At 45.6% G+C, this 27,163-nt stretch overlaps 1 protein-coding gene across 1 annotated transcript in view; it reads left to right on the forward strand.

Annotated features, from left to right (window-relative positions):
- Window positions 1–27,163, forward strand: part of cpne4a (copine IVa) — a 55,425-nt gene that overhangs the window by 17,566 nt on the left and 10,696 nt on the right. The window contains 10 exon segments of the mRNA XM_029451460.1: window positions 471–545; window positions 1,465–1,548; window positions 4,231–4,320; window positions 10,421–10,519; window positions 16,075–16,161; window positions 17,875–17,934; window positions 19,237–19,370; window positions 22,517–22,550; window positions 22,552–22,572; window positions 26,502–26,553. Coding sequence (XP_029307320.1) covers window positions 471–545; window positions 1,465–1,548; window positions 4,231–4,320; window positions 10,421–10,519; window positions 16,075–16,161; window positions 17,875–17,934; window positions 19,237–19,370; window positions 22,517–22,550; window positions 22,552–22,572; window positions 26,502–26,553 — 736 coding nt within the window.

The raw sequence follows: 27,163 nt of genomic DNA on the forward strand, positions 1-27,163 counted from the left end.
TGAACATTATATATAATAATAATATATCATCCGTCATGTCTCATCACAATGTGTTGATGCTTCAGGGGAAACAGAAGAAGAAGAAAAGTCTTCATCATCGACTGGCTGAGGAGCATTTATTATAGTAGTTTATTTACATTATTTATTTATTACAAGTATTTAGCTCTTGTTAATAAAGTCAGACTCACATATCCTCATCTTGTCATTGTTTTTAATTTTTATTGAATATATATTATTCTGAAGAACGAGGACTTTTACTACTTTAAGTTTATTTTGCTTCTAATAGTTTAGTTTTGAAGGATCTTGTGTTGTTTGTTCTCAGTGAGTCTGAATATTAGAGTTTGTTGTTGACTTAATGTCGTCGCCTCGCTTTATAATGAGCCCGTTATCAAAGGGAAATGTGTGTGTGTGTGTGTGTGTGTGTGTGTGTGTGTGTGTGTGTGTGTGTGTGTGTGTGTGTGTGTGTGCAGATCACAGCTGAGGAGCTGACGGGGAACGACGACTACATCGAGCTTTCATTCAGCGCCAGGAAACTGGACGACAAGGTAACAGCTGTATGTGTGTATTACTTTGTGGGGACTCACCTTCTTTTCGAGGACAAGATTCAAGTCCCCATAATGTCCTTAGACGACAGCGTGGGTTGATTGCCAGTGATTCCCAAAAACGACATGAATATGAAATTAACAACTTTTTATGTTTAGGGAGATCGTGGTTTGCTTACAATAAATTACGTGACGTACTCACATGGTAACGTAGTTACGTCCACAACATAAAATGACAACTGGTTGACATTTGTTTTTCATAATTACTACAGCCACTAGAGGGCGCCGTTTGATGGTAACTGTAGATCATAATAAGCTGCGTGTACAAATGACACAAAAGGCCATTTCTTCGTTGAGTCCAGCTCGGTGTTTAGTTTTAAAGTCTCCGGGAAACAAATGTAAATCAATGTAATGTATTCTAAAGTGATGGAAACAGGACTGTGTGTGTGTGCATGTATTATTGACATTGTGGGGACCCGCCTTCATTTTAAGGACAAAATGCAAGTCCCTGTAACATGAATAATTACATTTCAGACAACACGTCCTCAAACCAAACGACAGCAAAGGTTGTTTCCCAACCACGACATATATGATGTTGTGAAACTTGAGACGTGCTTAGGTTTTGGAAAAGATCAACTTCTCAAACTAAACGCAACTCAGCAAGAAGCAGATCTTACCAAATGATGTTTCTAACTAACTTTATTTATCAAATTCAAAGCTAAACAGCAGAGATGCATACAGCTGTTTACATTGTGTAAATGAAAAAGTGCTTTATGCTACTATGTTATTCTTAACGTATAAGTTCTTCTGCTGTTGTAAACACATACATGTCCGAGAAAACCCAAGCGCATGCTTTCCAAACCGAACAGTTTGTTTCAGTCAATAACATTCTCTTTAAATGTGCACACGTGTGTGTTCGCAGGATTTCTTCAGTAAATCTGACCCGTTTCTGGAAATCTACCGGCTGAATGATGACGCCACGCTGCAGCTCGTCTACAGAACTGAGGTACAAACAGAATGAACGTTAGCTTACGTGCTACGACTGTTAGCCGCTGAATGTGTGATGGTTCGTACTGAAAAGGTTTTACGATTGTTTTACGACGACTCCCTCTCACGGCTTCTCTGTTGGACGACTCTGACACACGTTTACTTTCAGATATGAAACCGACTTCATGCGACTTTCATTGTGTAATTTCATTCAGCTAAAGCTGTTTGCACACAACAAATCAAATCACATTTATTTATATAGCCCAATGTTACATTACATTACAGGTCATTTAGCAGACGCTCTTATCCAGAGCAATTACCTTACTCAGGGGTACAATGATGGCAGCCTGGTATTGAACTCTGTCCTTAGACCAGGGGTGTCAAACATACGGCCCGCGGGATGATTTTGCAAAGTGTAAAGATTACAGAGAAGACATTAACTGCAATTTTTCAATGAAAGTAACTGTTATTTCAAATGTGTCCACTAGGCGGTCGCACACAACACTGTCAAGCAATCAGACAGTTGATGCTGGAGCTAAAGAACTAAAGAGCTAAAGAACTTCTGGAGCTGGCGGATTCTGTCAACATTACACTTTGTGGCACCGTCATTACCCAAAATGTCTTTGTCAAAAAAGGAGAAAAGTGGACACGGAGTGAAGAGTTTTCCAAGAAAAATGGAGCGTTTCCTATTTATTCACAGAGGTGAGTGGGAAAGCTGTGTGCTCGGTGTGTTCGCGGCAGGTTTCAGTGCTCAAAGAATATAATATTCGGCGCCACTATGAGACTCATCATGGAGAAAAATACAGACGAGAAACACTGTGACAGATAGGATTTCAGATCTTTCAGCAGAGTTAAACAGCCAGATGAAGAACAAAGTCAAGTCATTTGTTGCATTTTCGGTTGCAATTGATGAGAGCATGGACATTTCGGATGTTGCTCAACCGGCCATATTCATTCGTGCTGTTGATGAGACTTTGACCGTCACCGAGGAGTTCCTTGAGTTGGTGCCTATGACGGACACCACAACAGCAAATTACATTTTCAACGCTCTCGTTGGAGCGCTGGACCGGGTCGGAGTGGACTGGGCCCGTGCTGTTAGCGTGGCTACAGATGATGCGCCATCAATGATCGGGGCAAAAGCAGGTGTTGTGACAAAATTCAGAGAGAAAGTACAGGCTGCAAATGGAGGATATGGTTTTTGGACATTTCACTGTATTTTGCGCCAGGAAGCATTGTGTTGCAAGTCATTAAAAATGGATAACGTCATGGCAGTGGTTTTCCGAACTGTTAATTTCATCCGAGCCAGAGGTCTGAATCTGTCAGTTTGACAGCCTTCTCAGTGATGAAGACGTTACCTATAGCCTGCCATACTGCACTAATTGCAAATGCTGCTTCAGACACTTTTGCACCATGAACAATATATTTCTGTGAAAATTAATACTTACTTTGGAAATATTTTAAGACATTGAACATTGTGACATATAATGTCAGTCAGCAGCTTCAGTACAAAGAGCCAGAACCTTTATGTATTTTTTATGTATACATTTACAAGGCAGGCGGATAACTTAACCTTCTTCCTTAATCGTTCCCACTTTAGTTTGTGTGGTGTGGTGTCAGTTCAGGTGATCATGATTACTACACAGATGTGGAAATGAATGTACATTTAAAAATAATTTCTATAGCTTGATCATAAAGTAAAATACTATATTGTTAAGTTCCTGTGACTAAATGTGTTGTGCCTTTGTAGACACACTGTGATGTGTATGTTGTACACATGTGCAAATGATAAACTGAGGCATAATATTGTTGAACTTGCTAATAATTAATTAAATGTGAATATTTTCAGAATGTACTTGTACTTTTTTGTACTAAAACAAAGGGGAGCATTTGGAGTTGTCGTTATTTACAGGTTATTATGATATGATTTTACTGGTCCGGCCCACTTGAGATCAAATTGGGCTGCATGTGGCCCCTGAACTAAAATGAGTTTGACACCCCTGCCTTAGACCCTCTGTCCTTAGACCCTCTGTCCTTAGACCCTCTGTCCTTAGACCCTCGCATCGCGCAAGGAAAAACTTCCTAAAAGAAACCCCATAATTAAAGGGGAAAAATGTTAGAAACCTCAGGGAGAGACTGAGGAGGGATCCCTCTCCCAGAACGCACAGACATGCAATAGATGTTGTGTGTACAGGATAAACAACATAGTACAAATACAACATTTGACAGAAATGATGTTGTGTTGAAAAAGAGAAAGTTTGGATGAATCCAGGAAAATGTCAATAAGGCTTCCAGGTGTCCAGCAGGACCAGGTCAGCAGGCGCAGCCACGATTCATGATCCTGACGTAAACTTTATCAGTGGCAACCTGCCACATGAGAGACACAGAAACTCTGGGGATGATGCCCCGGATGATGAGTTAGTAACATACATTTACATAAATACATACAGATAGAGAGGGAGAAGAAGAGAGGGAGGGGAGGAGAGAGGGAGAGAAGGAGAGCAGGGAGGTGTCCCCCGGCAGTCTACGCCTATAGCAGCATAACTAGGGGCTGATCCAGGGCAAACCTGAGCCAGCCCTAACTATAAGCTTTATCAAAAAAACAAAGACTTTTTAAGAAATGTTCTCTGAATCCTTGTAAACGTAAAAGAAAATCAACAATCTTAAAAACATGAATTCACACGTTTCATGTTTTCTCTCTCAGACGGTGATGAATAATCTGAACCCGGTGTGGAAAACATTCAAAGTTTCTCTCAACTCGCTCTGCAGTGGAGACCACGAACGCAAGCTGCAGGTACACACACACGTACGCACACACGCACGCACACGCACACACACGCACGCACGCACACACACACGCAGACACGCACGCACACACACCTCGACCCTCTGACCTACAGACGTTATTTCCCATCAGATCTTCGTTGTTTAAAAATAAAAAGCTTGTTTTAAGGGAAATTGACGTTGAAAAGCTTTGTTCTGCCTCCGAGCTGCTAATTAAGTTTAAATTCTTTCCTGTGAGCTGCAGGGATGAAGCTGTGTGTGTGACAGCTCATTAAAAGTCTCTGTGTGTTTCCTCTCAGGTAGAAAACTGAAGATGTTTTTCTCACTTTAAACCCTGACGGGTCTGTTAACGTGTGAGAAGACTCGCGGAGAGAAGAAGAAGAAGGTTCCATCACTGCTGCTACCGTCATGATGCTCAGATTAACGATCACACACACAGATACACACATCTCACAAATCAAATCAAATGTATTTACAGTTAGGCCCATAAATATTTGGACATTGACACAATGTTCATCATGTTGGCTCTGTACACGACTACAATGGACTTGAAATTACACACTCAATATGTACTTTAAGTGCAGACTTCCAGCTTTAATTTGAGGGTATTTACATCCAAATCAGATGAATGGTGGAGGAATTACAACACATTGTATACGTGGTATCCCCTTTTTAAGGGACCAAAAGTAATTGGACAATTGGCTGTTCATCTGTTCCATGGCCAGGTGTGTGTTATTTCCTCGTTAGTTCATTTACAAGGAGCAGATAAAAGGTCTAGAGTTCATTTCAAGTGTGGTATTTGCTTTTGGAATGTGTTGAGGTCAACTCTCAATATGAAGTCTAAAGAGCTGTCACTATCAGTGAAGCAGGACATCATTAGGCTGAAACATCAAAACAAACCCATCAGAGAAACAGCAAAAACATTAGGTGTGGCCAAATAAACTGTTTGGTACATTCTTAAAAAGAAAGAACGCACTGGTGAGCTCAGCAACACCAAAAGATCTTGAAGACCACGGAAGACGACTGTGGTGGATGACAGAATAATTCTTCTCCTGGTGAATAAAAAGCCCTTCACAACAGTTGGCCAGATCAAGAATCCTCTCCAGGAGGTAGGTGTATCTGTGTCAAAGTCAACAATGAAGAGAAGACTTCACCAGAGTAAATACAGAGGGTTCACCACACCATGTCAACCATTGGTGAGCCTCAAAAACAGGAAGACGAGATTAGAGTTTGCTAAAACGCATCTAAAAAAGCCTGTAAAGTTCTGGAACAACATCCTTTGGACAGATGAGACAAAGATCAACTTATATCAGAATAATGGGAAGAGAAGAGTATGGAGAAGGGAAGGAACTGCTCATGATCCAGAGCACACCACCTCATCAGTGAAGCATGGTGGTGGTCGTGTTATGGCGTGGGCATGTATGGCTGCCAATGGAACTGGTTCTTGTATTTATTGATGATGTGACTGCTGACAAAAACAGCAGGATGAACTCTGTGTTTCGGGCAATATTATCTGCACATATTCAGCCAAATGCTTCAGAACTCATTGGACGGCGCTTCACAGTGCAGATGGACAATGACCCAAAGCATACTGGGAAAGCAACCAAATAGATTTTTAAGGCAAAGTCAATCACCTGACCTGAATCCAATTGAGCATGCATTTCACTTGCTGAAGACAAAACTGAAGGGAAACTGCCCAAAGGATGAGCAGGAAGTGAAGACAGCTGCAATAGAGGCCTGGCAGAGCATCACCAGGGACCAAACCCAACGTCTGCTGATGTCTATGGGTTCCAGACTTCAGGCTGTCATTGACTGCAAAGGATTTGCAACCAAATATTAAAACTGACTTATGTGATTTATGATTATGTTACTTTGTCCAATTACTTTTGGTCCTTTAAAAAGGGGATACCACGTATACAATGTGTTGTAATTCCTCCACCATTCATCTGATTTGGATGTAAATACCCTCAAATTAAAGCTGAAAGTCTGCACTTAAAGCACATATTGATTGTTTAATTTCAAGTCCATTGTGGTCGTGTACAGAGCCAAAGTGATGAAAATTGTGTCAATGTCCAAATATTTATGGGCCTAACTGTATATAGCCCAATATCACAAATTACACATTTGTCTCAGTGTTTAGAGACTGTACAGGATACGACACCCTCTGTCCTTAGACCCTCTGTCCTTAGACCCTCTGTCCTTAGACCCTCTGTCATTAGACCCTCTGTCCTTAGACCCTATGTCATTAGACCCTCTGTCTTTAGACCCTCTGTCCTTAGACCCTCTGTCCTTACACCCTCTGTTCTTAGACCCTCTGTCCTTAGACCCTCGCATCGCGCAAGGAAAAACTTCCTAAAAGAAACCCCATAATTAAAGGGGGAAAAATGGAAGAAACCTCAGGGAGAGACTGAGGAGGGATCCCTCTCCCAGGACGAACAGACGTGCAATAGATGTTGTGTGTACAGGATAAACAACATAGTACAAATACAATATCCATGTGACAGAACTGATGGTGTGATCAAAAAAGAGAAAGTATGGATGAATCCAGGATAATGTCAAAAAGGCTTCCCGGTGTCCAGCAGGACCAGGGCTGCAGGCGCAGCCACGATTCCTGATCCTGATGTAAACTTTATCAGTGGCAACCTGCCACATGAGAGACAGACACTCCGGGGATGATGCCCCGGATGATGAGTTAGTAACATATATTTACATAAATACAGATAGAGAGGGAGAAGAAGAGAGGGAGAGGAGGAGAGAGGAAGAGAAGGAAGAGAGCAGTGAGGTGTCCCCTGGCAGTCTAAGCCTATAACAGCATAACTAGGGGCTGATCAAAGGCAAGCCTGAGCCAGCCCTAACTATAAGCTTTATTAAAAAGGAAAGTCTTTAGCCTGCTCTTAAATGTGGAGAGTGTGTCTGCCTGCCTCCCTAGAGAGGAGCTTGATAGCTGAAGGCTCTGGCTCCCATTGCACTCTTAGAGACTCTAGGAACTACAAGTAACCCTGCAGTCTGGGAACACAATGCTCTAGTTGGTTTATAAGGTACTATGAGATCTTTAAGATATGCTGGAGCCTGACCATTAATTGCTTTGTAAGTCAGGAGAAGGATTTTGAATTCTATTCTGTATTTTACCGGGAGCCAGTGCAGAGCAGCTAATACAGGAGTAATATGATCCCGTTTCCTTGTTCTTGTCAATACACGTGCCGCTGCATTTTGGATCAACTGAAGAGTCTTAAGCGACTTTTTGGGACAACCTGATAACAATGAGTTGCAGTAATCCAGCCTTGAAGTAACAAATGCATGGACTAGTTTTTCTGCATCATTTTGAGACAGGATGTTATTTTTGCAATGTTACGTAGATGAAAGAAGGCAGTCCTTGAGATTTGTTTTATGTGGGAGTTAAACGACAGATCTTAATCAAAGATGACGCCAAGATTCCTTACAGTGGTGCTGGAGGCCAAGTTAATGCCATCCAGAGCTTCTATGTCATTAGAAAATGCGTTTCGGAGGCGTTTAGGGCCAAGTATAATAACTTCAGTTTTGTCTGTGTTTAACATCAAGAAGTTGCAGAACATCAGAGTTTTTATGTCCTTAAGGCTTGAAGTTTAGCCAATTGATTGGTTTCATCTGGTTTAATTGATAGATATAATTGGGTATCATCCGCATAACAATGAAAGTTTATAGAGTGGTTCCTTATAATATTGCCCAAAGGAAGCATATATAAGGTGAATAGAATCGGTCCAAGTACAGAACCCTGCGGAACTCCAAGACTGACTTTGGCTGTCATGGAGGATTTATCGTTAACAAGTACAAATTGAGATCGCTCAGATAAATAGGACTTGAACCAGCTTAGTGCGGTTCCTTTTATGCCAACACAATGTTCCAGTCTCTGTAGTAGAATGTCCTGATCAACAGTGTGGAAAGCAGCACTGAGGTCTAACAAGACAAGAGCAGAGACAAGTCCTTTGTCTGATGCCATTAGAAGGTCATTGGTCACTTTCACCAGTGATGTATTCAAACACACAAATAATCACACACCTTCTCCCACACTCCATGTCATCGACTCTTCTCGACCTTAACGAGAGAGAAACATCGTCATCATCACGTCTCTTCATCATCTTTTCATCAGCAAGCTGCTGCAAAATGTGTATAAACTATTTTTATTACATCTAGTTCATTAATCCAACATTGAAGATTCAATGCAACATATGAACACATGAATAAAACCGTCAGCTGTGTTACAGATACACATGTGGAATATAACAGATGATACATCGCCATCGAATCCCAACAAACCCCATTAAATCATTGAATGCTGGTGCAGCGCCCCCTGCAGGCTCCACTTTGCATTCAAGAATTCATGAGCAACTTTAAATGGAGATATTTTTACATATTGGAAAACAAATTCATGCATTTCACTTGTCGGCATCACAGTTCAGGATTTATGACACACACACACACACACACACACACACACACACACACACACACACACACAATAAATGGTCCACTTGCTCACTGAAGCTCCTGCATGAATATATGAAAATGTAAAATCAACAGACTGAAATGAGAACTGGAGCAAGTGTGTGTGTGTGCGTGTGCGTGTGTGTGTGTGTGTGTGTGTGTGTGTGTGTGTGTGTGTGTGTTCTGTAAATTCATGAGACCCTGGTCTTCCTCTCGCTCTGAGTTTGTCAGCGTTCTTCTTCAAGTCCTCCGATCTATTTTTCATGCACTCTGTCGAGCTGTCCTGGATTCAGTCTTCTCTCATTTATTCACTGCCTGTGTCTCAGCTTCCTGCGTGACTCGTGTGGACGAGCGTCCAGCACGACTTTATTTAGGTTATAAACATTAGTTCAACAAAAGTGAGACTGAAAATGTTTCACTTCATCCGATAACAACCAGCCAAGTTAAGTCTCTGCTCCTGGAGAAATAAACCAGACACTTACTAACACTTACTAACAATAACTAACGTTAGTGAAGAAACTTGTTCTGTAGTTCAACATATCCTCATACAAACATACAAACATACAAAGATAGATTCAGAAAGAATGATTTGGTGTCCAGCAACACAATTACATGTGAACAGTCTTTTCAAAATAAACTTCCTTCTTCATTTTATTACAGGTCATTTAGCAGAGCAACTTACATTGAACTAAGTACAGGGACAGTCTCCCCGGAGCAACTCAGGGTTAAGTACCTTGCTCAGGGGTTCAATGGTGGCAGCCTGGTATTGAATTCACAACCATCTGGTGTTCTGTTTGGAAGGTGTACCACTAGACCACCAGGCCATCACCACCCAGTTCTTCACAGGAAACCTTCTGGTTGGGTTTAGGAAAAGATTGTGGTTTGTGGTAAAATAACTGCGGAGGATGGAACACGTACTTCCTGGTTCATTTACGTGGACTCGATATGGATGTGCACAGTGCGTTACTTATTGTACGTATAGCTACGAACAATCTGCAAAGTTAGTTTCCTTTGAATATTTCCGACAATATTTTTGCATAATGTCGTCGAGTATTTTATACTATTTGTGATGAAGTCTTCACCGATCGCACGACTAAAACACCGAAGTTCAGGAGAAGTTTTGAGCCAACAGAGTGAAACTTTAGAGTTGAAGTTAACCTGCGAAGTTTAGCTGAAAACATGACGTCAACATGTTTCTTTACACGATGATTATAAATCAGCTGTGACAAAACCACTTCAGTTTTCCTCAAAGCAGCGCTGAAACAGAAGCTGGTTAAACACTTTCCTCTTTGAGGTTAAAATGCGAACCGCAAGCAGAGTTCCTATTTAACGTACGAACAAAAGAAAGTGTTGGACGTTGCGAAAAAATTGTCACAGCTGTAGGAAAATACCGGTAAAATAAAGTGCACAAAACAAAATAACACGTGTTTATGAAGAAGACCATCCACACATATGAAGTATGAGACGGTTTCACTGATCTTCGAACAGAAACATCTTTTTCATTCGTTTGTGAAACATCATTTGTTTCTGATCCACACAGAAGATTCATGAACTTCGAGATGATCATCAGACATTTGATGTTATTGTACTGGGATCCCTTTGTGCTGAAGGTTCAGGACTCTGTATTTCTGTTTGTCCCGTCCTCTCAGTGCACCGTGTGGGACTGGGACTCAAACGGGAAACACGACTACATCGGAGAGTTCGAGGCCACGTTCAAAGAGATGAGAGGCGCCATCGACGGACGGCAGGTAGGACGAGATGCTGCTCAGCAACAACAAACCTTACTTGTTTTGAATTGCGTTCAGGTGCTCCTCTGGTGGTCCCATTTCCCGAGTTGGGAAGTCGTTCTAAGGTGGAAACAACATAGATAGATTGATTGATAGATACTTTATTTATCCCGAGGGAAATTCAGGCATCCAGTAGCTTAAAACATTTACACAATTAAACAATTACCCATCTACCCCCCCCCTCCCGCCATTACAAATGTAAATTTAAAATAAGAAAAGCAAAATTAAGTGATAAAGTGATAAATGCTAGAAATACAATAAAACTGTTATAAATACAAAGTGAAAGTGAAAGTACAGGTTGTTGTGATTTGAAATTGAATTGAATCTGAATCTGAATCCCCCTGCCATCACCAAGAGGAGTTGTACAGTCTTATGGCCAGGGGGACAAAATAGTTCTTGAGCCTGTCTGTGGAGCAGGACAGGGACAGCAGTCTGCCACTGAACACGCTCCTCTGCCGGGTGAATGTGCTGTGCAGAGGGTGGTGGGCGTTGTCCATGATGGATGACAGTTTATCAAGGGTCCTTCTCTCTGCTACTGTCACCAGGGAGTCCAGCTCTGTGCCCACTACAGAGCCAGCCCTCCTCACCAGTCTGTCCAGCCGCCCTGCGTCCCTCTTCTTGTTGCTTCCTCCCCAACACACCACAGCATAGAAGAGAGCGCTGGCCACCACAGACTAGTAGAACATCAACAGTAGTTTTTTGCAGATTTTAAAGGACCTCAGCCTTCTCAGGAAGTACAGACGACTCTGCCCTTTCTTATGAAGAGTGTCCATATTTGCCGTCCAGTCCAGCTTGTCGTCCAGCTGCAGGCCCAGATATTTGTAGGACCTGACCACCTCCACGTCGACCCCCTCGATGGACACAGGTTGCAGGTGTGGCCTGATCCTTCGGAAATCTACCACCATCTCCTTGGTCTTGGAGGTGTTCAGCTGCAGATGGTTTGACTTGGACCACCTCACAAAATCCTCCACCAGGCTCCTGTCCTCCCCCTCTTGTCCATTCCTGACCCAGCCGACGATCACAGTGTCATCAGTGTTTCTGCACGTGGCAGAGCTCAGAGTTGTGCTGGAAGTCAGAGGTGTAGAGGGTGAACAAGACAGGGGAGAGTACTGTGCCCTGTGGTGCTCCAGTGCTGCTGACCACAGTGTCGGACGTGCAGCCTTTCAGCCTGACGTACTGTGGTCTCTCTGTGAGGTAGTCCGTGATCCATCTCACTGGATGTGAGTCCACCCTCATCCCTGTCAGCTTATCTCTCAGGAGTAGGGGCTGGATGGTGTTAAAGGCGCTGGAGAAATCAAAGAACATCCTTCTCACCGCGCCACTCCCCTTGTCCAGATGAGAGTAAGCCCTGTGTAACAGATAGAGGATGGAGTCATCCACGCCCACCTTCACCTAGTATGCGAACTGCAGAGGATCTTGTGCATGTGGACCTGGGGACTGAGGTGATGGAGCAACAGCCGCTCCAGGGTCTTCATCATGTGTGATGTCAGTGCAACCGGCCGGAAGTCATCTGGTTCCCTAGGGTGTTTCTTTTTGGGGACAGGGATGAGACATGAAGTCTTCCAGAGAACTGGGACCCTCCCCAGCCGCCAGCTCAGGTTGAACATACACTGAAGGGGCTCCCTGAGTTCAGCAGAACAGGCCTTTAGCATCCTTGGACACACTCCGTCCGGTCCAGCTGCTTTACTGGGACGCAGTCTCTTCAGCTCTCTGCTCACCTGATCTTTGGTGATGGTGGGGGGGAGGGGTGTTACATTATCAATGGGGATGATGGGGAGAGGGTGGTCTCTGGAGGCAGCTGGGGTGTCGGTGTTGGGGGAGGTGAGGGCAGGGGCGGGGGTGTGTAGGGAGGTGCTGGGTGGGGAGCTCCTGGCTGCAACAGCTGGGCTATCAAACCTGTTGTAGAAAAGGTTGAGCTGGTTTGCGTCCCCTTCTGTTGTGTTGCTGCCCTTCTTCTTGCAGCAGTGATGGTTTTCATGCCGTCCCAGACCTCCCTCATGTTGTTGTCCCGCAGCTTCTGCTCTTCTTTCCTTGTATATTCCTCCTTTGCCTCTCTCAGTTGAACCTTGAGCTCCCCCTACACGCGCTTCAGCTCTTCCAGGTCTCCCTCCTTGAATGCCCTCTTCTTCCTGTTAAGGATGTCCTTGACATTGCTGGTGATCCAGGGTTTGTTGTTAGAGAAGCAGAGTACAGTTTTTATGGGAACCACAACATCCATACAGAAGTTTAGGTAGTCAGTGATACAGTGCGACACTCCCTCAATGTCCTCACCATGTGGCTCTTGCATGACGCTCCAGTCAGTAGACTCAAAACAGTCTCTCAGAGCCTCCTCTGCCTCCGGAGACCACTTCCTAAAGGAACGTGTGGTTGTAACATGGACTCTGTTCCAGAGGTGTTGTTCCAACTTCAGGAGGCGTTCACGTGAATTCTCCTGTCATCACATGTCAAATAAATTAATATTAAAACTAGTAACTATAACATGTAGGAAAAAGAACAATATTTGGATCTGACATAAAAACCTTAAAGTCGACTTGAGAGAAAGTATTTTAGTTTAGTTTAGTTGTCTCATTTCTCTGAGCGGGACAGACTCAGGGGGGACAGGAGACAAGAGACAGGGAACAGGAGATAGGAGACAGGAGATAGGGAATAGGAGACAGCGAACAGGAGACAGGAGACAGGAGACAGGGGACACATACATTTATATTTCTACTTTAGGATAAATGAGCAGAAGTCCAACACTCTGTCTTAAAGGGACAACATGTGTTAAAGGGACAACTCGTGTTAAATGGACAACACGTGTTAAAGGGACAACTCGTGTTAACTGGACAACTCGTGTTAAATGGACAACTCGTGTTAAAGGGACAACTCGTGTTAAAGGGACAACACGTGTTAAAGGGACAACTCGTGTTAAAGGGACAACTCGTGTTAAAGGGACAACTCGTCCTCTGGAAGTCTTTCACATTTGAAGCTTCACTAACGAGGCTACAGAGGCTACAGCATGAAAAATCCATAAACAGCTGACGTGACCAAATAACATGCAAACTTATTATATGTTTATTGTAAGTCTTCCACTATGTGGAGGAGTTCACTGCTACATCCTCCAAAACTCCCACGATACACACAGTGTGTGTGTGTGTGTGTGTGTGTGTGTGTGTGTGTGTGTGTGAGTCGCCTAGAGTAGAATAGAGTAGCAGTTGACGTTTGACCGGCGTCTTCCTCCTTGGAGCTTCGTCACTAATGTGGCTGCAAACCCCAGCTAGCAGCAGACGTTAACCCTGAGAGGTTTAAGAAGACATGACCTGATCTCCGTCAGATCCTGCAACTCCAGGAATGCATTTAAATGCCAATTAGCACCATGACCGCCCTTTATAAACGCACCTTTGGGGCAGTTTATGTAGACAGACGGTGTGATGTAATTACCCGGCACGGCGGAGGCAGAGCTAATGAAGACGCAGCTGTCGAGAAGACGAGCTGTCGGACAGAAAATGTGGCAGACGCTAATTAAATTTCTCTCCGTTAACGGCGTTCTGTCTCCTAACGCTCAGGTTGTGTGTTTTCTGTGGAACTCCCTGCAGATGACAACACACGGCTGGAAACACACGAACAGTGTTCAGCAGCTCTCAGCTGTCTTATTATCAGTGACGAGGACTTGGATACTTTCACTGTAATGATCCTCGGAGACGCTGTCCCTCGTCTCCTTCTCTTCCCAAACACGTGAATAAAATATGTGAGGCTGAACACAGGAGGTGATGAAAGCATCTTTTATTGGATGGATTCTCCATACTGCCATGTGAGATGTGAAGACAAAGACACTGACGGGCGACTTCACTCAAGGATTGTGCTGCTGCTAAACTTGCACAAACAAACACAGATACACCTTGAACTGCTGCGATATCTGCTCGTAGTTAAATAAGTAATATGAAGACATTTGGTGCAAAACTGTCCCTTTTCATTTGCAAAATCAAGCTAACAGACTAACAGCTAATATCTTTAGTGTAATATCATTAGTGTGTGTGTGTGTGTGTGTGTGTGTGTGTGTGTGTGTGTGTGTGTGTGTGTGTGAGGAACCCAGATGTTAAAGGTTCCTACAAGTGTGCCGGCGCTTCGTGTGCGAACTCACAAATAAACCCTGCAAACCGTATATGAACTGCTACTTCCTGCTGTGATCCAGCAGAGCAGGAGGACCAATAAGAGCAGCACCCCCCCTCTTCTTCTTCTGTTCAGCTTTTATTTATTGGCCTCCTCCTCAGAAACAAGAATCCCTCGGGGCTGGAGCCTCAGGAGAGCCCTCCCCTCATCCTCCTCCGTCCATCCATCCCGCCACAATAAGAGTCTGAAGTGCTGCGTCGGCGCCACAGTCACATGTAATGGAGTCAGAGAGAGTCGTGGTTAACTGTCTGAGCTTTCCTCTCTCAACACGAGATGTATTTCTGACATCCACAGGACGACACAGGATCCTGCTGTGGACTAATAATCTATATCCTGATTATTAGACAAATCAGAAATACTTTACTCAAATTAAATTCCAGGCCTGTATTACACATGACAGCCTTCTCTACTCACATCTGCTTTACTAACATTACAGCGTCCTACATTCCTGTTTAAAATATGAATTCAAACATAAATAGATAAAAACTGCACTAAATGTTGGCATCATACAAATATCATATAAAGCTTCCAGACTTCATCTACTCCACATCGAGCAGAAATCTCATTCTTATTCATTTCTTTAGGCATTAAATATAATTTATTTTTCCTATGAATACATGTTACAGGGTGCAGATACTCAGAGATACAAAGTCCTCCAGCTGTGTTAATGTAGTCATGCTCTGATTATAACCCAATGTTATATTATTATTATTATTATTATTATTATTATTATTATTATTATTATTATTATTATTATTATTATTATTAGTATTATTATTATCATTATCACTATCATAGCTGCTGGAGGCTTTTATTTTGAAATCACCTGAGACTAATCGTCTCCTCAGGTAGAGACAGATTATCACTGTGAGACACACACACACACACACACACACACACACACACACACACACACAGACACACACACACACACATAAACACACACACACACACACACACAGACAGACAGACAGACAGACACACTGGTTGGTATTCAGCTGCTCTTTTCTGTAAATATTTATCAGGTTTGGCTGCCAGCTGACCAGTAACATCCAATCATATTCATGCAGCTGTTTCTTGTGTTTTTAGTAGAATTTTGTCTCCGTCAGTCAAATATCGCGTTGGTGCTTGTTAGCCCACTTTGCTAGCGTTCAGGTGAAACATGTGACATACGTCCCCTTGTCACATGTTTCCATTCACTTAACACAATAACACTAAGCACTTCATAACTTCTAGGATTTGTATTTTCTTTCTAATGTACCAGAACACATTCCTCTGAAATCGTGCCGGTTGAAATGTGAAGACTGAACGACCTTCGTCTGTCTCGTGAAACGTAAATAAATGTTCTGTGTGTTTGTGTGTTTCAGGTGCAGTGGCCGTGCATGAATCCCAAATACAAAACCAAGAAGAAGACTTACAGGAACTCTGGGATCATCATTCTCAACCAGTGCAAGGTGAGTTCAAGTGCTGCTGGGAAATCTGACAGGCGAGAGGTCAGTTTGGTTTGTAGCAAAAATCAAACCTGGAATAATAAAACAAACACAGCAGCAAATATTGACAAACACAATTTAAACAACACCAAACAGCAATAAGATATGTGTTAGTTTTAAATATACCATGTGGAGTGCCACAGGGCTCTGACTTTAGGCCACTGTTCTTTCTTAGAAAGAAAAACAGTGAAATAACAATTTTTTTCAGCAAAAGAATGAAAACTCCTTTCTGCGATATCAGTCCATCTCTCGTTACAACAGAAGACCAGTGAAGGGAGGGAGGAGCGGTGCATTGTGGGACGGACAGACAGCCGTGCAACACGTTTAATGTGCATGCTGTTACGTTTGTGTTCCACTTGCACACACTGGGCCACAATGAGTGCAGTTTTTAGAAGCGCAGCTGCAAGACGCAGGGCATGATGGGAAACGCCTGATGCTGAACACAAACGTTTTGGAGAAAATCCCAATTTTCTTTGCGTTTGTAATATTTAACGCAAGATCGTCTCATATTGTGTATCATCAATAATAATAATAAAGGTTATTTATATTGCACTTATTGAAGCGAGCAAGGCGGACATAAAAGCAACAAAGGAAAGAATAAATGTCATATATACAAATTTCCATATGTGTGTATATATGTATATATACATATATATATATATATATATATATATATATATATATATATATATATATATATATATATATATATATATATATATATATATATATATATATATATGTATATATACACACATATATATTATTATTATTATTACTATATGTAAATATTTATGAGATGTATCTGGTGCACTCTGAAGATGCCTGCTTTAGGGCCGGCACACTGAAGTCATTTTGCATCCTGATGAAGACGTGACGTCTGGGGAACCTGCGACTGAAAGCCTCAGAACATTTAGTCCGATGACACTCGACACGTGAAGAGCTCCCGCTTCAGAACTAGTTACCGGCAGACAGAATGTAGCACAACACGACACGAGACCTGCGCTGCTCATTTACACTTGATGGATGAGGAGTTTGAGTGGCGGCCGGGAAACGAAGGGGATGAAACGAATGTTTTTAAAGCGGGACGAGTTAGTGTTGAGATGACAGAACGAGAGCAGCGAACATCAGCTGCAGATTAAGATCCTCGAGTCTGTCAGAGCACAGACATGTTCCCTGAACACACAACAGCTCACATTACACAAGCTGCAGGAGCTCCTGGTCCAGGGGTCTCCTGACTTCAGGCCTCTGTTGTAAAGCATCAGCTCATTCTGCTGTAGAGCAGTAGAGCACTTTAACTTAGGACTTAAAGGTGCTGAGCTCCTTTAACTTCTAACATTTCCTTTATCACTCGGATGTGTAAATGACACACACACACACACACACACACACACACACACACACACACACGCACGCACGCACAGTTACAGCTGCAGTGTGTAGTTATCATTATGGATTTCTTTGTTAGGAGTCTCTTCACACAGACTTACAAACATTCATACACATATATTTATTTAAATGTTTTATTTGAAGGCTGCAGCCATCGTACACATGTGTTTGATGGCAGCTCAGAAACTGGACAGATTTATTATGAATGAATCAGCTGATGCACGTGTGACGTCACACACACATTAAAATATGAATTATTCATGTGCACGGGTTTGTTTTTATCTGCAGATCATCAAGATGCACTCCTTCCTGGATTACATCATGGGAGGCTGTCAGATCCAGTTTACAGTGAGCACACACACACACACACACACACACACACACACACACACACACACACTTTCCTGTCGGGAGAACATTTCTGATGTCACCATGGAGACGGTAACCATGGCAGCAGCCTCACTGGGACGTGACCAGTACAGAGACGTTTGTAGATATTACTGGGATACACCTCTGTTGTTAAACCGTGATAACAGCAACATGTACTTCCTGTTAACACGTGTCCACGCCGCTCAACATGTGGATGTTTAATCAGCGGGACACTTTCTATTCTTACGACTTTCTGAAGGTTTGAAAAGAAAGTCTGTGACAACCGGAGGAGACGGCGAGGCGTCCAATCAGCTGTTTGCTGCTTCATGTCGTCTCCAGAGGAAACTCAGTCTGCAGGATGTTTCACGTCTTTACTTTAGGAGAGCATCGTTAATCTTTGATGTACCATCTATATTTCAGAATATAGCAAAAGGATTTATACAAACATGTGTTTGAACATGAACACAGACGGTTGCTTCCATTAGTTAGAAGTATATATATATATATATATATATATATATATATATATATATAATGTACTCAGACACAGCGCTGCTTTGAGCTAAATGCTAACATGCTAATGTTTAGCAGATATAATGTTTACCGTACTCGCCGTCTTAGTTTATTGCAGTGGATCCCAAACTGTTTCTGCAGAGCCCCCGTTTTGTAGATAAGAATATTTTCGAGCCCCCCTCAGAGTCTTGTCACAAACTTGTCCATGTTATGGTATCAGGGCTCAAGCCTTGCTGCCCCCCACCTGCAATAGCTCTGCACCGCCCCCCACTTTGGAAACCACTTTAGCGTGTTAGCCTTCCGAGTGCCCGTCGAGGTCACGAGACAAAAACATTCATACCCTTCATATCATCGTTTGTGTTTCTGTTGACTTCCTGGTGACTGCAGAAGTCTTGCAGTCACCAGGAAGGGTTGAATAGATTGTTCTACATGTTTAATGTTCATTTAAAGTGTCACACCATCCACACACACTTCCCTTTCACACAGTCTGTAGATGAACTGTAACTTTCCTAAAACAATAACAACATATAATAATAATAATGATAATAATAATATATAATAACAATATATAATAATAATATATAATAACAATATATAATAATATAGTTTATTTTCTTCACATTATTCTATAACTTGTAAAGTTTTAGCAGAAATACATTTTCTCTGATGTCTTCTTGTAGTCCTTGATGTTCAACACGAGAAGGGTGAGGGTTAAATGTAAATTTTCTGATGCCGATGCTGCTCTCTTATTGGCTGTCGTGTCTCCAGGTAGCCATCGATTTCACGGCGTCTAACGGAGACCCTCGGAACAGCTGCTCTCTGCACTACATCCACCCGTACCAGCCCAACGAGTACCTGAAGGCTCTGGTGGCTGTGGGCGAGATCTGCCAGGACTACGACAGGTCTGTGCACCTTCCTGTGACCTACCTTTTATTCACACGCAGAAGAAGAGACGAGGAAAATGAGTGACACACGCTATTCTCCGGGCTTCACTTTGCACAGCCTTTAAAACATCACGTTTTTTTATTCTCTGTGAAGAGGAACCATACCTGTCGACAACGTCATTTCAAAATAAGGGAAACGTTTTGGCGGACTCCGCCCATATTTTAACAGCTCTCAGCCCCCCAGCCCCCACCCATGTAATGTAAACGTGAACACATAAGGGACGGGTATAGATCGTGTGCATGTGACGCCACGCTTACGTCCCAACCCGTAAGTCAGCCATGTTGGTTGGAATACATAACCAAGACGGCGCCCGTTCACGTGTGAGTTGCTGCAACGCTTCGTGATTTTCTTTGTATTTAAACGTCTAAGATTGAAAGAAAATGCCAACCATGTGCGCAGTGTATAGTTGTGGTCATAACGCTACTCGTGACCCAGAGAAACGCTTCTTTAGATTTCCTACATCACAAACAACGATCCACTAAAGAGGGATGAGTTGCTGTCTACTGAACGCCGTCAGCTGGTTTAGCAACATAACTCGTGAGGATTCAACAGAAGAAGAAGCACAATTCACCCGTGTGTGTGGCGTCCACTTTATATCTGGTAAGAGCTCATGCTAAAGCTATGTTTGCAATGTTTACTTTAAACATTTGTGCTTATGATATACCCGAACACTGTACGACCTCTTCTCACTCACACACCACGGCGTGAGCGGTGTATCTCGAGCTCTTTGAGAGTGATCTACACGGGCATGGACGAGCACCCTGTCATCTTTCAGTGGTTTGGTAAGAAGACTACCAACCCAGCCAGAAACAAAGACATTAGAAGCATCTAAGCTCTTGTACGCCTTCATGTGTGCGTTGGTTGCCCACGACGTTTGTAGCACAAGGTAGTTCACAATATCTTTCAAAATAAAATATACATTCAGGAAATACATGCTTATTTAAAGTATGTATTACTTGTACAGACATGTTTATAAGATTTATGTATTTTGTATATGTCCGCGACACTGCGACTGAAATCACAGCAGAAGCTGAAGGCGACATTATGTTTAGCACAAAGCATCAACATCTGTCCCTCAGCTCTGGTCTCTTGTTCTGCCTCCGACACACTTCTTGTCACACATGAAGTCATTGACAGTGTGTGTTTGTGCCTCGTGCTTGTGCTTGGACACTTATTCCGCCGTGTGCGATGCTAACATCTGAATGGCACACTTTACAAAAAGCACGAGTTGTCCCGACTCTGCTTTTATTAAATAAGAGAAGGTCTCCTCTCATTTGTACTTATATAAAGTTTTAACTTGTTTGGCAGGTACAGCTGCGTCTCCATCTCTCTCCCGTTCACTGTGACTCTCATATGTTCTCTTCTTCTGTGTTATTGTTCCTGTTCTCTTCTTCTGTGTGTTTACTGACGGATAACGTTTTTCAGCTAAAGTTAAACATAATACTGCCCCCTGCTCTACCGGAGGACACTTTACACTTTTTTTTAATGAGGCCTTTTTTTGTTTTGAAAGGTTAAAAATACGGGATAGTCCCGGGAGAAACGGGAGCGTTGACAGGTATGAGAGGAACCCTGCACTCTTTGAAGGTCTGAGATCTTTCTCTTCAGACGTTCAGCTGCAGAACGTCTGTCGATATCTTAACATTTGGATATTTTAAATTTGCATCTCTCAGACTCTCAGCGACATTTTTTTGTTTAAACCCTGAATCATGTGCAGGAATATATCATCAGACTTTAAAGTGAGATCAGCTGTCGTTTAAAAACCTTCTTCTTCTTCTTTTTCTTCTCCTTCGTCTTCTTCTCTTCTCCTTCGTCTTCTCCTTTTCTCTGGGCGCCGGGAAGGGGGAGAGGAGGAGCAGGAGAGAGGAGGGGAGGGGGAGGAGGAGAAGGAGGGGAGGAGGAGAAGGAGGAGGAGCGGAGGGGGAGAAGAGGGGAGGAGGAGAAGGAGGAGGGGAGGGGGAGGAGCGAAGGAGGAGGGAGGAGGAGGGGAGGAGGAGGGGGGGCGGAAGGGGGAGGAGGAGGAGGAGAGAGGGGGAGGAGAAGGAGAAGAGGAGGAGGAGAAGGAGAAGGAGAAGGAGAAGGAGGCGGAAAAGGAGGAGGGGAAGGCGGAGGAGGAGAAGGAGGAGGAGAAGGAGGAGGGGGAGGAGGAGAAGGAGGGGAGGAGGAGAAGACGGGGGCGGAGGAGGAGGAGGAGGAGGAGGAGGAGAAGGAGGAGGAGAAGAAGAAGGAGGAGAGGGAGGAGGAGGAGGAGGAGAAGGAGGAGGAGGAGAAGAAGAAGGAGGAGAGGGAGGAGGAGGAGGAGGAGGAGGAGAGGAAAGAGAAGGCGGAGAGTGAGGCGGAGGGGAGAAGAGGAAGGCGGCGGAGGGAGGGGAAGAAGGAGGAGGAGAGGAAGGAGGAGGAGGGGAAGGGGGAGGGGGAGGGGTAGGGGGAGGAGAAGAATGGGGAGGAGGAGGAGAAGGAGAAGAAGGAGGAGGAGAAGGAGAAGGAGAAGGAGAAGGAGGAGGAAAAGAGGAGGGAAGGAGGAGGAGAAGGAGGAGGAGGAAGGAGGAGGAGAAGGAGGAAAAGGAGGAGGGAAGGAGGAGGAGAAGGAGGAGGAGGAGAAGGAGGAGGGAGGAGGAGAAGGCGGGGAAGGAGGAGAAGAGGGGGAGGAGGAGGAGGAGGGGAGGCGGATGAGGAGGAGGAGGAGAGAAGGAGGAGGAGAAGAAGCATTCGGAGAAGTGATGAGCTTCGGAGGATTCGGAGGAGAAGGAATAATCCTATCTGGATTTCGTAGTCTGATGTCTGCTTCTCTTCGGAGACCTTATCTTCTTCTTCGTCTTCTTCTCCTCCTTCTTCTCTTTCTTCTTCTTTTTCTCCTCTTCCTTCTTCTTCTTTCTTTTCCTCATTCTTCTTCTCTTACTTCTTCTTCTTGTCCTTGTTCTTGTTCTTGTTCTTCTCCTTCTTCTTCACTTTTCACTCGTATGATTCTCAGCCAATCAGAAGTCATCTGTCTTCTTCTTTGTTGAATAATGAGCTCGTTATCTCCCGCTGTAAGCCAATCACAAACCCTCCTCCTTTTCCTCTTTTCAATTTTGACTCTCAGACTTTCTCTTCTTTCTTATCTCAGTGACAAAATGTTCCCAGCGTTTGGCTTCGGAGCTCATGATCCCTCCTGACTACAAGGTATTTAACTGCTCCCAGCATGCCCTCTGTCTGCGTGGGGGGAGGGGGGGGGGGAGTAGGTCTCAGACGGACAGCGGTAATACCAGCCGGGCCTCCTCGTACCCCAGGGGGTAATGCTGGGTTTGTCTGTGTGCTGCATTCCATCACGTGCTGATTGACTACCGTTCAGGTGTAGAAACGGCGTTAAATGTCCCAAATGAGTTTCAAGAAGGACTTAAAATTAAAAATCTTTAGGCAGAAAGCAATCGGGAAAGCGGGGCGGAGGGGGAGGAGGGAGGCGGAGGCGGAGAGGAGGAGAGGAGGAGGAGGAGGCGGCAGGGGAGCCGGAGAAGGCGCCGCCGGAGAAGGAGGAGGAGGAGAAGGAGAAGGAGGCGAAGGAGGGAAGGCGGCGGAGAAGGAAAGGAGGAGACGGAGGAGGAGAAGCCGGAGGCGGAGCCGGAGGAGGAGAAGGAGGCGGCGCAGGAGAAGGAGGAGGAGGAGAAGGAGGAGGAGGAGGCGACGGCGGAGGAGCCGGAGGAGGACGGCCGAGGAGGAGAAGGAGACGGAGGGGAGAAGGAGAAGGAGGAGGAGAAGGAAGCGGAGGCGGAGACGGCGGCGAAGCCGAGGAGAAGGGCGGAGCGGAAGAAAGCGAAAGAGGAGGAGAAGGAAAGAGGAGGAGGAGGAGAAGGAGGAGGAAAGGAGAAGGAGGAGAAGGGAGCAGAGGCGGAGGAGAAGGAGGAAGAGGAGGGGAAGGAGGAGGAGAAGGAGAGGGCGGAGGAGGAGAGGAGGGAGCAAGGAAGAGGAGGCGGAGGAGGAGAAGGAGAAGGAGGATGAGGAGAAGGAGGAGGGAAGCGGCGAAGGAAGAGGAGACGGAGAGGGAGGAGGAGGAGGAGAGGAGAAGGAAGAGGAGGAGGAGAAGGAGAAGGTAGAAGGAAGAGGAGAAGGAGATGGCGGAGGAGGCGCAGGAGGAGGAGGAGCAAGGGACGGAGAAGCAGGCGGAGGAGAAGGAGGAGAAGACGGAGCGGAGAAGGATGAGAGGAAGGAAGGCGAAGGCGGCAGGCGCAGGAGAAGGAGGAGGAGCAAGGAGGAGAAGGAGAAGGAGAAGAGGAGGAGAAGAGACGGAGGCGGAGAGGCGGAGGAGGCGGAGACGGCGGATAGGAGGAAGAGGAGGAGACGGAGAAGGAGAAGAAGGAGGAGGAGGAAGAATGTAGGAAGAGGAGGCGAAGGAGAAGGAGGAGGAGGGAAGACGGAGGAGGAAGAGGAGGAGAAGGAGGAGAAGGAGAACGAAGGAGGAAGAGGAGAGTAAGAAGAGGAGAGGAGAGAGGCGGAGGAGAAGGAGGAAGGCAGGCGGCAGGAGAAGGAGAAGGAGGAGAAGGAGAAGGAGAAGGAAGGAGGAGGAGGAGAAGAAGGGGGAGGAGGAGGAGGAGGAGAGGAGGGAAGGAGGAGGAGGAGAAGGAGAAGAAGGAGGAGAGGAAGAAGGAGGAAGAGGAGGAGAAGGAGGAGGAGAAGGAGGAGGAAGAGGAGGAGAAGGAGGAGAAGGAGAAGAAGAGGAGGAAGAGGAGAGGAAGAAAGAGGAGGAGAAGGAGAAGGAGGAGGAGGAGAAGGAGAAGGAGAAGGAGGAGAAGGAGAAGGAGAAGGAGAAGGAGGAGGAGGAGAAGAAGGGGGAGGAGGAGGAGGAGGAGGAGAAGGAGGAGGAGAAGAAGAAGGAGGAGAGAGAGGAGGAGGAGGAGAAGAAGGAGGAGAAGGAGGAGGAGAAGGAGGAGGAGAAGGAGAAGGAGAAGGAGGAGAAGGAGGAGGAGGAAGGAGGGAGAAGGAGGAGGAGAGGAGGAGGAGAAGGAGAAGGAGGAGGAGAAGGAGGAGGAGAAGGAGAAGGAGGAGAGAAGGAGGAGAAGGAGAAGGAGAAGGAGGAAGGAGAAGGAGGAAGAGAGGAGAAGGAGAAGGAGACGGAGGAGGAGGAGAAGGAGGAAGAGGAGGGGAAGGAGGAGGAGAAGGAGGAGGCGGAGGAGGAAGAGGAGGAGAAGGAGGAGAGGAGAAGGAGAAGGAAGAGGAGAAGGAGAGGGAGGAGGAGGAGGAGGAGGAGAAGGAAGAGGAGGAGGAGAAGGAGAAGGAGAAGGAGGAGGAGGAGAAGGAGGAGAAGAAGGAGGAGAAGGAGGAGAGGAAGAAGGAGAAGGAGGAGGAGAAGGAGAAGGAGGAGGAGGAGGAGAAGGAGGAGAAGGAGGAGGAGGCGGAGGAGGAGGAGAAGGAGGAAGAGGAGGGGAAGGAGGAGGAGAAGGAGAAGAAGGAGGAGAGAAGAAGGAGGAGGAGAAGGAGAAGGAGGAGGAGTGAGGAGGAGGGGGAGGAGGAGGAAGAGGCAGGGGAAGGAGGAGGAGCAGGAAGAAGCAGGAGAGGCGAAGGAGGAGGAGAGGAGGGAGGAGGGAAGGAGAAGAGGAGGGGAAGGAGGAGGAGGAGGAGGAGGAGAAGGAGAGAAGGAGAGAGGAAGGAGGAGGAAGGGAGGGAAGAAGAGGAGGAGGAGAGGAGAAGAGAAGGAGAGCGCTAGAGAAGGAGGAAGAGGAGGAGAAGGAGGGGCGATAGAAGGAGGAGAAGGCGGAGGAGGCGAAGCCGGGGAGGAGGAGACGGAGGAAGAGGGGAGAAGGCGAAGGGGAGGCAGAGAAGAAGGAGGCGGAGGGAAGGAGAGAAGGAGAAGAGGAGGGGAAGGAGGAGGAGAAGGCGAAGAAGGAGGAGAAGGCGAAGACGGGGAGCGGAAGAAGGAGGAAGAGGAGGGCGAACGGCGGAGAAGGAGGAGAAGGAGGCGCCGCGGGGAGGGCGCCGAAGGAAGCGGAGCGAGAAGGAGCAGAAGGCGGCAGCGGCGGAGAAGGAGCGAAGGAGGCGGAGGGCGCGGAGGAGGAGGCGGAGGCGGCGGAGAAGGAGAAAGGGGGAGGAGGAGAAGAAGGAGAAGGGGAGGAGAAGAAGGGGAGGAAGAGGAGGCGAAGAGGAGGAGGCGGAGCCGGAGGAAGAGGAGGAGAAGGAGGCGACTTCTTCTAGGCGGATTCTCTGAGGCGCGACGGCTCAAGGGGCTGCGTCGCCGGAGGCGCCGGAGAAGGCACGATACGGGGCGGCTGCACGACGGCGGAACGGAGGCAAGGCGGAGACGGAGGAGCAGGAGGCGGGGAGGAGGAGTCGGAGGCTGTAGGAGGAGCCGGCGAAAGGGGGGAGGATCAGGCGGCGCGGAGACTCGGAGAAGCGAGGAGCGGCTTCCGGAGGAGGCGGCGGAGGCGGAGGCGGCAGCAGGCGGCGGACGACGGAGGCGCCGGATCCTGGGCACGGATTGGAGGCGGAGCCGCAAGCGGCGCTTAGCAGGAGGGGTATGGGGACGGAGGAGGCGCGGCGGCGGGAAGAGGCGAGGCGGGGACGGGAGGAGGAGCGGGGGGAAGTAGTACGGGAGGCCGGGACGGAGAGGAAGGCAGAGGAGGGGGAAGGGGGGGAGCAGGCGACGCAGGGGAGGCAGGCGGAGGCGAAGAGCGGCACGGCGTAGGAGCATGTCTGCGAGGTGCGACTTAGTGTAGGCCTTCTGTTGGTCGGCTCTCGGAAGCCTCTCGTCTTACTTTTTCGTCTCGAGCAGGAGCGAGTCTTCGTCGCTCCTTCTTCTCCTTCTCTTGGTCTTCTACTCTTAGTCTCCTTCTGCGCCGTCTTCTTCTCCTTCTTCTCCTTCTTCTCCTCCTTCTTCTCCTTCTCCTTTGTCTTCTACTTCTTCTTCACCTTCTTCTCCTTCTTCTTCTCTTTCTTCTTCTATATATATGTAATATACAGTGAACTCAGCATCAGTACCGTTAAACCCTCCAGCCTGATTGGTTGTTTTAGACAAAGGGAAGAAGAAAATGAAGAGGGATGAAGCTCTTTCTGTTTTTTTTTCTTTGAAGAGATCAAACACTGTATCTAACCCTCCCCCCCTCTGCCCCCCCCCCCCACTCCAGGTCTCCCACGACTTTGCAGTGAATTTTAACGAGGAGAACCCGGAGTGTGCAGGTAGGTTTGATTTTCTGCTCTCACACATTTGATGGCGAGACGTCCGATCTATATACTATATATATATATATATATATATCCATATAGATATATATATATATAGAGAGAGAGAGAGAGAGAGAGAGAGACAGGAGAGAGAGAGAGAGGAGAGAGAGAGAGCCAGAGAGAAGAGAGAGAGAGAGAGAGAGAGAGAGGAGAGAGAGAGATGATATTATATTATATAAATATAACATAATATATGTATATATACAGTATATATATATATATATATAATATATATATATATTATATAGATATATATAATATATATGATATATCCATATATATATGCAGTATATATATATATATATATATACTGTATATATATGTATATATATATATATATATATTATATATATATACATATGTATATACAGTATATGATATGATATATATATATGATATATATAGATATACATATAAAATAAATATATAAATAATAATAAAAACATTTTGGGAAGTCTCAGAATGAGCTCCACATCAACTTTAGCCTAGCTTAGCACAAATACTGGAATCAGGGTGAAACTGTTTTGTGTTCCACCCTGGCCCTGGTTCCACTTTTCCACCAAGT

Source organism: Cottoperca gobio, chromosome 16 (assembly GCF_900634415.1).
Source record: "Cottoperca gobio chromosome 16, fCotGob3.1, whole genome shotgun sequence".
NCBI lineage: Eukaryota > Metazoa > Chordata > Actinopteri > Perciformes > Bovichtidae > Cottoperca > Cottoperca gobio.